Source organism: Hyla sarda (assembly GCF_029499605.1).
Source record: "Hyla sarda isolate aHylSar1 chromosome 1 unlocalized genomic scaffold, aHylSar1.hap1 SUPER_1_unloc_6, whole genome shotgun sequence".
Lineage (NCBI taxonomy): Eukaryota > Metazoa > Chordata > Amphibia > Anura > Hylidae > Hyla > Hyla sarda.
Window position 1 is genome coordinate 529,123 of NW_026607592.1, and position 15,315 is coordinate 544,437.

Sequence of the window (15,315 nt, forward strand, 5' to 3'; positions counted from 1 at the left end):
AAGAACGATAGAAATAGATAGGAAAAGAAATAGATAAACCTGACGTCTAGCATAAAACATAATTACTTAATGAAAAGGTTCTAAAAGTAATCTAAGGAGAACAAGTCTCCAAGGAATTTCTTAAGAACTTTTGCCATGAAAAAGGTTTCTAAAATTTTGAACTGGGAACTTTTTTTACACCGATGGTTGGAGGGGGTAGAAGATTTCTAGTATATCGGAATAAGCCGTCTAGTCACCAATAGTAGGTGTGTGATTCAGCAAGTCGACATAGGACAGAAATCCGAAGAAGTAACCGCAAGAAGAACCATTTCCAGAGTAAAATGTATCTCTTTTTGTTTTAACCAAGAAAATACCGTATATACAGGAGTATAAGCCGAAGCCCCTAATTTTACCACAAAAACCTGGGAAAAACCTATTAATTTGAGTATAAGCCTATCATCACCCACTGCAACAAACACCCATCCCCCTTCCTGTCATCATCCATCCCCCTCTCTTATCATCTAATCACCTCCCCAGTGGTAGCTCTCGGCGGCGGCAGGTCTTTTCCTGTTGCCTAGCAGCCGGGAAAGGTCCGTGACATCAGGGGAATCCCTGCGTGGCGGCGACCCTACCCCAACATCACTAGTCAGGGGCCGGATGGACGGACAAGATCAGCTCACTTTTCCCACCGGTATGCGGATGGTCCCTGTGCAGACAGTCCCTACCATGGATGAGTCCGGGGCCGGCCCGAAGCGGAGAAGGGGGGCCTCCCGGTGAAGATGGCCGACCCAGACCACCACTATCTGTATGCCTGGACTGATGACAGTGCAAATTTTTTTTTTCACTCGAGTTTAAGCCGAGGGGGGAATTTTCACCATGAAAAAATGTGCTTATACACAAGTATATACGGTAATTGAAATATCTTCCCGCCAGAGAGATAACATTTTCAAGCAAGACCCCTGTATATGTGAAACAGTCCACGACTCAAACACACACCTCCAACATTGAGAAGATTCTGGAATACCATGTGACAAAAGGAGAGGAGGAGTCCCATACCCCCGACAATATAACTTATATGAACTCTCCTGTATACGAGTACGGATAAATCCGCACTGTTCTTCAGAGAGTTGGATATTCAGCTCCTCTTCTCATATAAGATGCATTTTGGTTACTATTAGGAGCAGAAAAAATCAGATAAGAATAAAGCTTAGATATTATTATTATTTAGGGAATAAATACAATCTCTCTAACCAATTTCAGGAACGTATGTTAGTAGAACGCTTAAAACATTGGAGAGTAAAGATAAATTTACTTATAAAACCCCAGAAAGCCTGAGATTCCTCTATGGCCAAAGTATTCGTAGAAGAATATAAATCTCGTAACGTAAAAGAATGTAAACGTTCCCACAAAGGGGAAGAGGGAAAATGTGTTTAGTAATAACCATAGGGAGTAAAGAAAGTGGGGTTAGGGGAGAAGGGAAATCAGAATCAGTCGTAGAGCAGTCTCGTAATACCGACAAAGTTATATATAAAAGAGGAAAGAACTAGAGAGGCCAAGGAGGAGTGCGGGGGCCACAAAATGGGCCCTATAGAAGGAGGGACCGAGGAGAATTCCATATCCACATGAGGAGGAATATAAAGGGGAGGATGAGAAAAAGAAGAGCGAACGAGCTCTAATAATCCAGACGAAGGAAAAGCTTTATAATAAGTGTGTAAATCCGGAAACACAAAACCGCCGTCTAATGTCTTCAGGGTGAGCGTCTATACGGGACACGTGGTCTCTTCTGAATCATAACAAAATTACTAAATAACCATCGGATAGAAGAAAAATAACAATTCCGTACTATGATAGGGACGGACTGTAAAAATCTAAAATATTATTGGTAAATATAAGATTTAAGAACCTTTTTCCTTCCAATCCACGACATATATGGGAATTTACGAGCGTGTAACTGGGTCTTCAATCCGTGTAATAATGACGCAAAGTGTGAAGTAAAGAGATCTTGTACCAGATGTGATCAGATCTCTAGGGATTTTATACCCCGGGGAGGACAAAGAAAAGGAAAAGAATTACACCGATGTTTATTGAACCCGGGGGACGCTGACATATTGACGACTTCTCATATAGAAAAATGGATTTTATGATCGGAGACCGAAAATAGACGTCAAGACGGGAAACGCTGGTCTAGGGTTTGTGATAAATAAAAGTATCTGCAGCGTCTTATGTTCAGAAGAGACGATCTTCAAGGGAGACGCGCGGATCCTGTCTGATGCCTTGAATTAAAGTCTCTATAATCATAATGAGAAGGGGGCGGGGACAACACTGACGCGTTACATTCCCTATATACAACGTCAGGGACAATATTACATTTATTATAAGTCCAGTGTGCGGAGATGAATATAAGATAATAAATAATATCAGAAAGAAAACTTTTATTAAAGGGGTACTCCGGTGGAAAACTTTTTTTTTTTTCAAATCAACTGGTGCCAGAAAGTTAAACAGATTTGCAAATAACTTAAATTAAAAAATCGTAATCCTTCCAGTAGTTTTTAGCTGCTGAATACTACAGAGAAAATTATTTTCTTTTTGGAACACAGAGCTCTCTGCTGACATCACGAGCACAGTGCTCTCTGCTGACATCTCTGTCCATTTTAGGAACTGTCCAGAGCAGCATATGTTTGCTATGGTGATTTTCTCCTACTTTGGACAGTTCATAAAATGGACAGAGGTGTCAGCAGAGAGCACTGTGCTCGTCATGTCAGCAGAGAGCTCTGTGTTCCAAAAAGATAATTTCCTCTGTAGTATTCAGCAGCTAATCATTTAATGGAAGGATTACAATTTTTTTTTATAAAAAGTAATTTACAAATCTGTTTAATTTTCTGGCACCAGTTGATTTAAAAAAAAAAAAAAAGTTTTCCACCGGTGTACCCCTTTAACAAATGGTAACAAGTTTGGAGAAGCAGTATATGATATATGTATAAATGTCAGATATCCTATGTACATGGTTAATATATAGATGTGTTATCTGCATCATTTATTGCTCTGAATTGGCTTCTTTCCTTTGTGAGTTCTTTGATGTACAACAACATCTGATTTCTGAGTAAAACATTTACCACATTCTAAACATGAAAATGGCTTCTCCCCTGTGTGAGTTCTTTGATGTCTAAGAAGACTTGATTTGTCAGGAAAACACTTTCTACATTCTGAACATGAATATGGTTTCTCCCCTGTGTGAGTTCTTTGATGTTTAACAAGATTTGATTTGTCAGTAAAATATTTTCCACATTCTGAACATGCAAATGGCTTCTCCCCTGTGTGAATTCTTTTATGTTGAACAAGATGTGATTTCTTACTAAAACATTTCCCGCATTCTGAGCATGAAAGTAGCTTCTCTCCTGTGTGAGTTCTTTGATGTACAACAAGGTCTGATTTTCGAGTGAAACATTTCCCACATTCTAAACATGAAAATGGCTTCTCTCCTGTGTGAGTTCTTTGATGTTGAGCAAGATGTGATTTCTTAGTAAAACATTTCCCACATTCTGCACATGAATATGGCTTTGCCCCTGTGTGAGTTCTTTGATGTTGAACAAGATGTGATTTATTAGTAAAACATTTCTCACATTCTGAACATGAAAATAGCTTCTCCGTCCTGTGAGTTCTTTCATGTTTAAAAAGATTTGTTTTCCCAGGAAAACATTTCCCACATTCTGAACATGAAAATGGTTTCTCCGCTGTGTGAGTTCTTTGATGTTGATTAACATCTGATTTCGAAGCAAAACATTTCCGACATTCTGAACATGAAAATGGCTTCTCCCCTGTGTGAGTTCTTTGATGTTGAACAAGACTTGATTTGTCAGTAAAACATTTTCCACATTCTGAACATGAAAATGGCTTCTCCCCTGTGTGAGTTCTTGTATGTTGAGCAAGATGTGATTTCTTAGTAAAACATTTCCCGCATTCTGAGCATGAAAGCAGCTTCTCCCCTGTGTGAGTTCTTGTATGTTGAACAAGACTTGATTTCCGAGTAAAACATTTCCCACATTGATAACATGAAAATGGCTTCTCCCCTGTGTGAGTTCTTTGATGTCTAAGAAGACTTGATTTATCAGTAAAACACTTTCTACATTCTAAACATGAAAATGGCTTCTCTCCTGTGTGAGTTCTCTGATGTACTACAAGATTTGATTTCTTAGTAAAACATTTCCCACATTCTGAGCATGAATATGGTTTCTTTCCTGTATGAGCTTTTTGATGTCCAACACCCCTTCTGTGACCTTTCTGTGATGACTGAGAAGACAGGACCTGTATATAAGGATGAGATGAGAGATCTTGGCTGTGAAGGGCTGAGGGTGTATCTGGGATAATGGAATGTTCTTCATATGTATCTTGTGTGATATCATCATCTGCTTTATAATCTGAAGATATAAGATTCTCCTCTGATCTCCTGGTACAAGAATCTGCCAAGAATAACACAGATTTTATTATTAGTATTAACCCCTTAACAACCCAGGAAATTTAAGCTTTTATGTTTAAATTTTTTCCTCCTCTGCTCATAGCCATAACTCTTATTTTTCCATTTACACTGCATTTAAGAGCTTGTTTTTTGTGGGACCGATCTTACATTGTATTAACTGTGCATTAAAATATAAGTCCGGTCCATACGATCACAGGAATATCGGACCATAGACAGGCTGTATCAATAGCAGAGTCCCGGCAGTGACAGAGTCCTAGCAATCATGTTATGTGCAGTAAAATAGACTTGTTCTCCTCATAGATCAGGTTGGTACGATCGGTATGTATAACATAGCGTTATCTTTTACTCCATTTTTTTTTATTTAAACTTATTTTACTAAAAAGTGAGTAAAGAGCCGTACAGTGTAAGTACAGACCATGGAAGTCTATGACAAAATCCCATTCAGCACAGCATGATGTATACAGAGTGAGGACAGCTGCATAACACAGTCACTGACTACAGACACAATACAACCTAAACCGGGAACCTTAAAGGGGTACTCCGCTCACAGACATCTTATCCCCTATCCGAAGGATAAAATGTCTGATCGTGGGGGAAGAAAGGAAGGAGAAAGACAGAGGAGGAAAGGGTTAAAAGGAGGCGCCAAGAGTGCGGAGGACAGAAAAGAGGTGAAAGCCGAGGGAGAACCACACCGCCCCCCCCATACCTTATGGAACTCATCAGGACACTTTCTTATTCAAGGTGAGTGTATTTTGGAGAAATATTGCAGCGAGGCAAAACTTTACCTATATTCACAATTTAGTTGTTTTCTGTAGATTTGAAGTCTTCAGATTTGTTCACACGTTTCCATGGTTACATGTTTTTTCTGCAATTTGCGCAACTATTGGAATAGCATAATTTTTAAAGCAAATTTGGAAAATCATGGAAAATATGCAATGTATGAACACAGGTGAGGTGTATAACTACTATATATCCTGATCCCATAGAGATAGCAGCAGTATACAGATAGAGCTGGAGGGGAGATGTATAGCTACAATTTATCCTAATTCCATACAGATAGCAGCAGCAGTATATAAATAAAGCTGCAGGGGAGATGTATAGCTACTATATATCCTGATCCCATACAGATAGAGCTGCAGGGGAGATGTATAGCTACTATATATCCTGATCCCATACAGATAGCAGCAGCATACAGATAGAGCTGATGGGGAGGTGTTTAACTTCTATATAAACTGATCCCATAAAGACAGCAGCAGTATACAGATAGAGCTGGGAGCTAAAGATTATAGCGCCGGAACTCTGCATATACTAAAAGGCTCTGAGTAAGTGACCCCTCTTTGTAAAGCTGTTTACCCCACTATAACCCCGTATATTGGCTTTAGTGTGGAGAACAAGGGGTCAGATTCTCTATAAGTTACTTTGGATAAGACTGTAATGTGATTGAGGCCCCTACGATTGATACAGGGCCTCAACTCACCAATCCCAGGGGCCTCAACTCACCAATCCCAGGGGCCTCAACTCACCAATCCCAGGGGCCTCAACTCACCAATCCCAGGGGCCTCAACTCACCAATCCCAGGGGCCTCAACTCACCAATCCCAGGGGCCTCAACTCACCAATCCCAGGGGCCTCAACTCCCCAATCCCAGGGGCCTCAACTAGATTTCTGGATGAACTCCTGGGACAGTCCATCTGTAACATCCTCCTCTATGGTTTGGTTCTCTGCCACAAACAGAGGGTAGACTCGGCCCTTTAGGGGTACAGCACCTGGTTGAGGCTCAATAGTACAATCATGGGGTCTGTGGGGAGGTAGTGCCCCCCGCCTACATCTTATCAAACACATTGCTGTACTCCTGGTATACTTTAGGAAGAGAAGATCTTTGTCGTGTAAAATTATCCGACAGACCGAGGAGATACAAACCAACCAAACCGATCTATATATACAGGTAAAAGCAAACTGAGGGGACCAAGACAAACCTCAGCTGTGACCCAGTCCAAATGAGGACTATGTCTCTGGGAACAAAGAGAACCGAGCACAACAGGATAATGCCGAGAGATAATCACCTGGAACTAGAGGGTCTCCTGGTAAAGTGCCCCCAACACCACAGACAAGGGAACTGTCTCATGGATAAGGTGAGGGGGCTGTAAGGGTCTTCTATAACTCACTTCCATGGCCAGAGGCGAGGACCCAAAGCTGTAGTGGAATAGAGTTTTTGGCTACAAACACATCATCCTTAGCCCCTTGCCACAAAATGCAGTGTGTAAATGGCGCTGCGGAACGGGGGGGTTATGAAGCGAGCTCAGGAGCTGAGCTCGTATCATACCTGCATGGTCACGGCTGAATGATCGCTGCGTCTAAAGTGAAAGCTTCCCGGCTGCTCAGTCGGGCTTATCGGGACCATCGCGGTAAAATCGCGATGTCCCAATCAGCTAGAACACAGTAGGAGGGTGCCTTACCTGCCTCCTGCGTGTCCGATTAGCCATTGATTGAAATCAAGGCTTGAGCAATCAACCACGGATAACACTAATCAATGCATTGCAATACAAAGGCATTGATCAGTGTATTGAATCAATGTACTGCATGTTATATTCCCCTATGGGATAATAATGATCAGTATAAGAGATCAGTGTGTGCAGTGTTATAGTCTCCTATGGGATAACAATGATCAGTGTAAGAGATCAGTGTGTGCAGTGTTATAGTCTCCTATGGGATAACAATGATCAGTATAAGAGATCAGTGTGTGCAGTGTTATAGGTCCCTATGGGATAACAATGGTCAGTATAAGAGATCAGTGTGTGCAGTGTTATAGGTCCCTATGGGATAACAATGATCAGTATAAGAGATCAGTGTGTGCAGTGTTCTAGTCTCCTATGGGATAACAATGATCAGTATAAGATATCGGTGTGTTAAGTGTTATAGTCCCCTATGGGATAACAATGATCAGTGTAAGAGATCAGTGTGTGCAGTGTTATACTGATCATTGTTATCCCATAGGGGACTATAACACTGCACACACTGATCTCTTATACTGATCATTGTTATCCCATAGGGGACTATAAGAGATCAGTGTGTGCAGTGTTCTAGTCTCCTATGGGATAGCAATGATCAGTATAAGAGATCGGTGTGTTAAGTGTTATAGTCCCCTATGGGATAACAATGATCAGTGTAAGAGATCAGTGTGTGCAGTGTTATAGTCTCCTATGGGGTAACAATGATCAGTATAAGAGATCGGTGTGTGCAGTGTTATAGTCTCCTATGGGATAACAATGACCAGTGTAAGAGATCAGTGTGTGCAGTGTTATAGTCCCCTATGGGATAACAATGATCAGTGTAAGAGATCAGTGTGTGCAGTGTTATAGTCTCCTATGGGATAACAATGACCAGTGTAAGAGATCAGTGTGTGCAGTGTTATAGTCCCCTATGGGAGCTATAACACTGCAATAAAAAGGTGAAAAAAAAGTTAATAATGATTTAACCCCTTCCCTAATAAAAGTTTGAATCACCCCCCTTTTCCCATAATAAAAAACAAAAACAGTGTAAATAAAAATAAACATGTGGTATCACCGCGTACATAAATGTCGTAAATATAAAAATATATCATTAATTAAATTGCACGGTCAATGGCGTACGCGAAAGAAAATTCCAAAGTCCAAAATAGTGTATTTTTGGTCACTTTTTATATCATGAAAAAATGAATAAAAAGCGATCAAAAAGTCCAATCAAAACAAAAATGGTACCGATAAAAACTTCAGATCAAGGCGCAAAAAATAATCCCTCATACCACCCTGTACGTGAAAAAATAAAAAAGTTACAGGGGTCAGAAGATGACAATTTTAAAAATATAAAGTTTCCTGCATGTAGTTATGATTTTTTCAGAAGTGCGACAAAATCAAATCTATATAAGTAGGGGATCATTTTAACCATCTGGACCTACAGAATAAAGAGAAGTCGTCATTTTTACCGAAAAATTTACTGCATAGAAACGTAAGCCCCCAAAAGTTACAATATGGCGTTTTTTCTTCCATTTTGTTGCACAATGATTTAATTTTTTCCGTTTCGCCGTCGATTTTTGGGTAAAATGACTGATGTCATTACAAAAGTAGAATTGGTTGCGCAAAAAATAAGCCTCATATGGATTTTTAGGTGCACAATTAAAAGGGTTATGATTTTTAAAATGTAAGGAGGAAAAAACGAAAAAGTGCAAAAACGGAAAAAAAAAAAAAAAAGTCTTTAAGGGGTTAAAATACCCATCGGCACTGGAGACCACGGGGACCTGCGTGACCACAGAGGAAATATACCGTGATAGGATAATCCTAATCATAGCTTTGTCTTTGTGGAACTCTGGGGATGAAGAAAGCCCACCCAATATCTGTCCCTAGCAGGACCCCAAGTGTTTCCTCACCAGGTTTGGCATGATCCGAGCAAAGGGCAACAATACAGACACATCCCCTCCCCCCTACTATAATCCTTCTCCTCCACGGAAAGGGGGGTGGTCCTGAGCTGCATTGGTTTCACCCTTTCAGATGATCCAGGAGGCCACAATCTCATCTTGTATAATATCAGAGAGTCCACGAGAGAACGTGTCCACCAGCGCTTCCTTATCCCAGCACACTTCTGCTGCTACAATACACAACTCTATTGAATTCTTGGCCACAGTTCTCGTCCCCTGTTACATGGACATGAGCTGCTCTGCCGCAGAGGGAGAACGGACAGGGAGATGAAATGTCTCTGTAGTCGTAGATAATACGTTTATCAGTCTCCAAAGAGGATTCACCGGGGATAGAGCGTTATCAGTAAGGAGGGAGATCAGGAATCCTACCTTACTTCTATCATTAGGACAGGACTGCGGGACCATTTCCAGATAAATGCCCACTTGGTTCAGGGAGCCTCTACATTCATTAGGATCGCCCCCATAATGCTGGGGAAGCGGGGCAGATCCAGTAAACCCACAGGAGGCAATGGCTTCTATGGCAGCAGAAATAGTTGCCGGAGCAGGAGGGTAGGTGGCTGCCGCTTGAGGCACAGGAGGCTCTAGGGGAGACGTACGATTCTAAAGCGTCTGCATTACAAGTGCCAATTGCTCAATCCTCTGATCCTGCAGATCCATTATAGTGAAAATGTTTGGTGCTGGTGGATTGTCTGCATCATCCGGATTCATGGCCCTTGTGTAATGTCAGGAACCACAAAACCAGATGGAGATGATCAGAACAAATCACCTTTATTATATTCTCAACCGTCTCACATTCTCATCATTTATAGTTTATATTCTGACTGAATAAAGGAATATACAGCAGAAAAGACTGACAGGACACAGAGCTTAAAAGGGGTACTCCGGTGGAACCACAATTTTTTTTAATTTTAGATCACCGGGTCCCCAAAAGTTTTACAGGTTTCTAAATTACTTTTATTTACTTTTATTTGTCAGAAACTGTCCAGAGTTGTCACGATGCCGGCTGGCAGGAGGTGGATCCTCTGTGCCAGAGAGGGATTTGCGTGGACCGTGCTAGTGGACCGGTTCTAAGTCACTACTGGTTTTCACCAGAGCCCGCCGCAAAGCGGGATGGTCTTGCTGCGGCGGTAGTGACCAGGTCGTATCCACTAGCAACGGCTCAACCTCTCTGACTGCTGAAGATAGGCGCGGTACAAGGGAATAGACAGAAGCAAGGTCGGACGTAGCAGAAGGTCGGGGCAGGCAGCAAGGATCGTAGTCAGGGGCAACGGCAGGAGGTCTGGAACACAGGCTAGGAACACACAAGGAAACGCTTTCACTGGCACAATGGCAACAAGATCCGGCGAGGGAGTGCAGGGGAAGTGAGGTATAAATAGGGAGTGCACAGGTGAACACACTAATTAGAACCACTGCGCCAATCAGAGGCGCAGTGGCCCTTTAAATCGCAGAGACCCGGCGCGCGCGCGCCCTAGGGAGCGGGGCCGCGCGCGCCGGGACAGGACCGACGGAGAGCGAGTAAGGTACGGGAGCCGGGGTGCGCATCGCGAGCGGGCGCCACCCGCATCGCGAATCGCATCCCGGCTGGAGGTGGTATCGCAGCGCACCGGGTCAGTGGATCTGACCGGAGCGCTGCAGTAGCGAGAGTGTAGCGAGCGCTCCGGGGAGGAGCGGGGACCCAGAGCGCTCGGCGTAACAGTACCCCCCCCCTTGGGTCTCCCCCTCTTCTTAGAGCCTGAGAACCTGAGGAGCAGACTTTTGTCTAGGATATTGTCCCAGGTTCCCAGGATCTCTCTTCAGGACCACAACCCTCCCAATCGACCAAAAAAAAAGTTTTCCCTCTGACCTTCTTGGAGGCCAGTATCTCTTTTACAGAGAAGATGTCCGAGGAGCCGGAAACAGGAGTGGGAGAAACAAGTTTGGGAGAGAAACGGTTGATGATGAGTGGTTTAAGAAGAGAAACGTGAAAGGCATTAGGAATACGAAGAGAAGGAGGAAGAAGAAGTTTGTAAGAGACAGGATTAATCTGGCACAAAATTTTGAAAGGACCAAGATAGCGTTGTCCCAATTTGTAGCTAGGGACACGGAAGCGGACATATTTAGCGGAGAGCCATACCTTGTCTCCAGGAGAAAAAATGGGGGGAGCTCTTCTTTTCCTATCAGCAAACTTCTTCATGCGTGATGAAGCCTGTAAGAGAGAATTTTGGGTCTCTTTCCATATGGTGGAAAGATCACGAGATATTTCATCCACAGCGGGCAAACCAGAGGGCAAGGGAGTAGGGAGGGGGGGAAGAGGGTGACGGCCGTACACCACGAAAAATGGGGATTTGGAGGAAGATTCAGAGACTCTGAAGTTATACGAGAATTCGGCCCATGGTAGAAGATCTGCCCAGTCATCCTGGCGGGAGGAAACAAAATGCCGTAAATAATCACCCAGGACCTGGTTAATTCTTTCTACTTGCCCATTGGATTGAGGATGATATGCAGAAGAAAAGTTTAATTTAATCTTGAGTTGTTTACAGAGAGCCCTCCAGAATTTTGACACGAATTGGACACCTCTATCCGAGACGATCTGCGTGGGCAACCCGTGAAGACGAAAAATATGTACAAAAAATTGTTTAGCCAACTGAGGCGCTGAAGGAAGACCAGGAAGAGGGATAAAATGTGCCATCTTGGAGAATCGATCAACGACCACCCAAACAACAGTGTTGCCACGGGATGGGGGTAAGTCTGTAATAAAGTCCATACCAATCAGAGACCAAGGTTGTTCGGGGACAGGCAGAGGATGAAGAAGACCAGCGGGCTTCTGGCGAGGAGTCTTATCCCGGGCACAGACAGTGCAGGCTCGCACAAAATCCACAACATCCGTCTCCAGAGTCGGCCACCAATAGAAACGAGAGATGAGTTGCACGGATTTCTTGATGCCCGCATGACCTGCGAGATGGGAGGAGTGACCCCATTTGAGGATTCCGAGGCGTTGGCGTGGAGAAACGAAGGTCTTCCCTGGAGGAGTTTGCCTGATGGAGGCTGGAGAAGTGGAGATCAGGCAGTCAGGGGGAATGATGTGTTGCGGAGAGAGCTCTACTTCCGAGGCATCCGAGGAACGAGAGAGAGCATCGGCCCTAATGTTCTTATCGGCAGGCCGAAAGTGAATTTCAAAATTAAATCGGGCAAAGAACAGAGACCACCTGGCCTGGCGAGGATTCAGCCGTTGGGCAGACTGGAGATAGGAGAGGTTCTTGTGATCGGTGTAAATAATAACTGGAAATCTTGATCCCTCCAACAGATGCCTCCATTCCTCAAGTGCTAATTTAATGGCTAGAAGCTCTCGATCCCCGATGGAGTAGTTCCTCTCAGCCGGAGAGAAGGTCCTAGAAAAAAACCCACAAGTAACAGCATGCCCGGAAGAATTTTTTTGTAGAAGGACCGCTCCGGCTCCTACTGAGGAGGCATCAACCTCCAATAGGAAGGGTTTAGATGGGTCAGGTCTGGAGAGCACGGGAGCCGAAGAAAAGGCAGACTTGAGCTGTTTAAAGGCGTCTTCCGCTTGAGGAGGCCATGACTTAGGATTGGCATTCTTTTTGGTTAAAGCCACGATAGGAGCCACAATGGTGGAAAAATGTGGAATAAATTGTCTGTAATAATTGGCGAACCCCAAAAAACGTTGGATAGCACGGAGTCCGGAGGGGCGTGGCCAATCTAAGACGGCAGAGAGTTTGTCTGGATCCATTTGTAGTCCCTGGCCAGAGACCAGGTATCCTAGGAAAGGAAGAGATTGACATTCAAACAGACATTTCTCCATTTTGGCATAAAGTTGATTGTCACGAAGTCTCTGAAGAACCATGCGGACATGCTGGCGGTGTTCTTCTAGGTTGGCAGAAAAAATCAGGATATCGTCCAGATATACAACAACACAGGAATATAAGAGATCACGAAAAATTTCATTAACAAAGTCTTGGAAGACGGCAGGGGCGTTGCACAGGCCAAAGGGCATGACCAGATACTCAAAGTGTCCATCTCTAGTGTTAAATGCCGTTTTCCATTCATCCCCCTCTCTGATGCGGATGAGATTATAAGCACCTCTTAAGTCCAGTTTGGTAAAGATGTGGGCACCTTGGAGGCGATCAAAGAGTTCAGAGATGAGAGGTAGGGGGTAGCGGTTTTTTACCGTGATTTTATTAAGGCCGCGGTAGTCAATGCAAGGACGTAGGGAGCCATCTTTTTTGGACACAAAGAAAAATCCGGCTCCGGCAGGAGAGGAGGATTTGCGGATAAAGCCCTTTTTTAAATTTTCCTGGATGTACTCAGACATAGCAAGAGTCTCTGGGACAGAGAGAGGATAAATTCTGCCCCGGGGTGGAGTAGTGCCCGGGAGGAGGTCAATCGGACAGTCATAAGGCCTGTGAGGAGGTAGAGTCTCAGCTTGTTTTTTGCAAAAAACATCCGCAAAGTCCATATAGGCCTTAGGGAGACCGGTTACAGGGGGAACCACAGGGTCACGGCAGGGAGTACTGGGAACCGGTTTAAGGCAGTCCTTGGAACAAGAGGGACCCCAACTCTTGATCTCCCCAGTGGACCAATCCAGGGTTGGGGAATGGTGTTGAAGCCAGGGTAGTCCAAGGAGAATTTCGGAAGTGCAATTGGGGAGGACCAAAAACTAAATTTTCTCATGATGAGGTCCGATGCACATTAGGAGGGGCTCCGTGCGGAAACGTATGGTACAGTCCAATCTTTCATTGTTAACACAATTGATGTAGAGGGGTCTGGCGAGACTGGTCACCGGGATGTTGAACCTGTTGATGAGAGAGGCCAAAATAAAATTTCCTGCAGATCCGGAATCCAAGAAGGCCATAGTAGAGAAGGAGAAGGTAGAGGCAGATATCCGCACAGGCACAGTAAGACGTGGAGAAGCAGAGTTGACATCAAGGACTGTCTCACCTTTGTGCGGAGTCAGCGTACGTCTTTCCAGGCGGGGAGGACGGATAGGACAATCCTTCAGGAAGTGTTCGGTACCGGCACAGTACAGGCAGAGATTCTCCATGCAGCGTCGTGTCCTCTCTTGAGGTGTCAGGCGAGACCGGTCGACCTGCATAGCCTCCACGGCGGGAGGCACAGAAACGGATTGCAGGGGACCAGAGGAGAGAGGAGCCGGGGAGAAAAAACGCCTCGTGCGAACAAAGTCCATATCCTGGCGGAGCTCCTGACGCCTTTCGGAAAAACGCATGTCAATGCTAGATGCTAGATGAATGAGTTCATGTAGGTTAGCAGGGATTTCTCGTGCGGCCAGAACATCTTTAATGTTGCTCGATAGGCCTTTTTTAAAGGTCGCGCAGAGGGCCTCATTATTCCAGGATAGTTCTGAAGCAAGAGTACGGAATTGTACGGCGTACTCGCCAACGGAAGAATTACCCTGGACCAGGTTCAACAGGGCAGTCTCAGTAGAAGAGGCTCGGGCAGGTTCCTCAAAGACACTTCGAATTTCCGAGAAGAAGGAGTGTACAGAGGCAGTGACGGGGTCATTGCGGTCCCAGAGCGGTGTAGCCCATGACAGAGCTTTTCCAGACAGAAGGCTGACTACGAAAGCCACCTTAGACCTTTCAGTAGGAAACTGGTCCGACATCATCTCCAAGTGCAGGGAACATTGAGAAAGAAAGCCACGGCAAAATTTAGAGTCCCCATCAAATTTATCCGGCAAGGATAGTCGTAGGCCTGAAGCGGCCACTCGCTGCGGAGGAGGTGCAGGAGCTGGCGGAGGAGATGATTGCTGAAGCTGAGGTAGTAGCTGCTGTAGCATCACGGTCAGTTGAGACAGCTGGTGGCCTTGTTGCGCTATCTGTTGTGACTGCTGGGCGACCACCGTGGTGAGGTCGGCGACAACTGGCAGAGGAACTTCAGCGGGATCCATGGCCGGATCTACTGTCACGATGCCGGCTGGCAGGAGGTGGATCCTCTGTGCCAGAGAGGGATTGGCGTGGACCGTGCTAGTGGACCGGTTCTAAGTCACTACTGGTTTTCACCAGAGCCCGCCGCAAAGCGGGATGGTCTTGCTGCGGCGGTAGTGACCAGGTCGTATCCACTAGCAACGGCTCAACCTCTCTGACTGCTGAAGATAGGCGCGGTACAAGGGAGTAGACAGAAGCAAGGTCGGACGTAGCAGAAGGTCGGGGCAGGCAGCAAGGATCGTAGTCAGGGGCAACGGCAGGAGGTCTGGAACACAGGCTAGGAACACACAGGGAAACGCTTTCACTGGCACAATGGCAACAAGATCCGGCGAGGGAGTGCAGGGAAGTGAGGTATAAATAGGGAGTGCACAGGTGAACACACTAATTAGAACCACTGCGCCAATCAGCGGCGCAGTGGCCCTTTAAATCGCAGAGACCCGGCGCGCGCGCGCCCTAGGGAGCGGGGCCGCGCGC

At 45.0% G+C, this 15,315-nt stretch overlaps 1 protein-coding gene across 4 annotated transcripts in view; it reads right to left on the reverse strand.

Annotated features, from left to right (window-relative positions):
- Positions 1-2,919: 2,919 nt before the first annotated feature.
- The window catches only part of LOC130298231 (oocyte zinc finger protein XlCOF22-like), a 171,469-nt gene continuing 159,073 nt past the window's right edge, over positions 2,920-15,315 (reverse strand). For all 4 annotated transcript variants that reach the window (XM_056551151.1, XM_056551150.1, XM_056551152.1 and 1 more), the window contains one exon: positions 2,920-4,436. In XM_056551151.1, the coding sequence (XP_056407126.1) occupies positions 3,010-4,436 (1,427 nt within the window). In that variant the 3' untranslated portion in view covers positions 2,920-3,009. The remainder of the gene's footprint in view (positions 4,437-15,315) is intronic.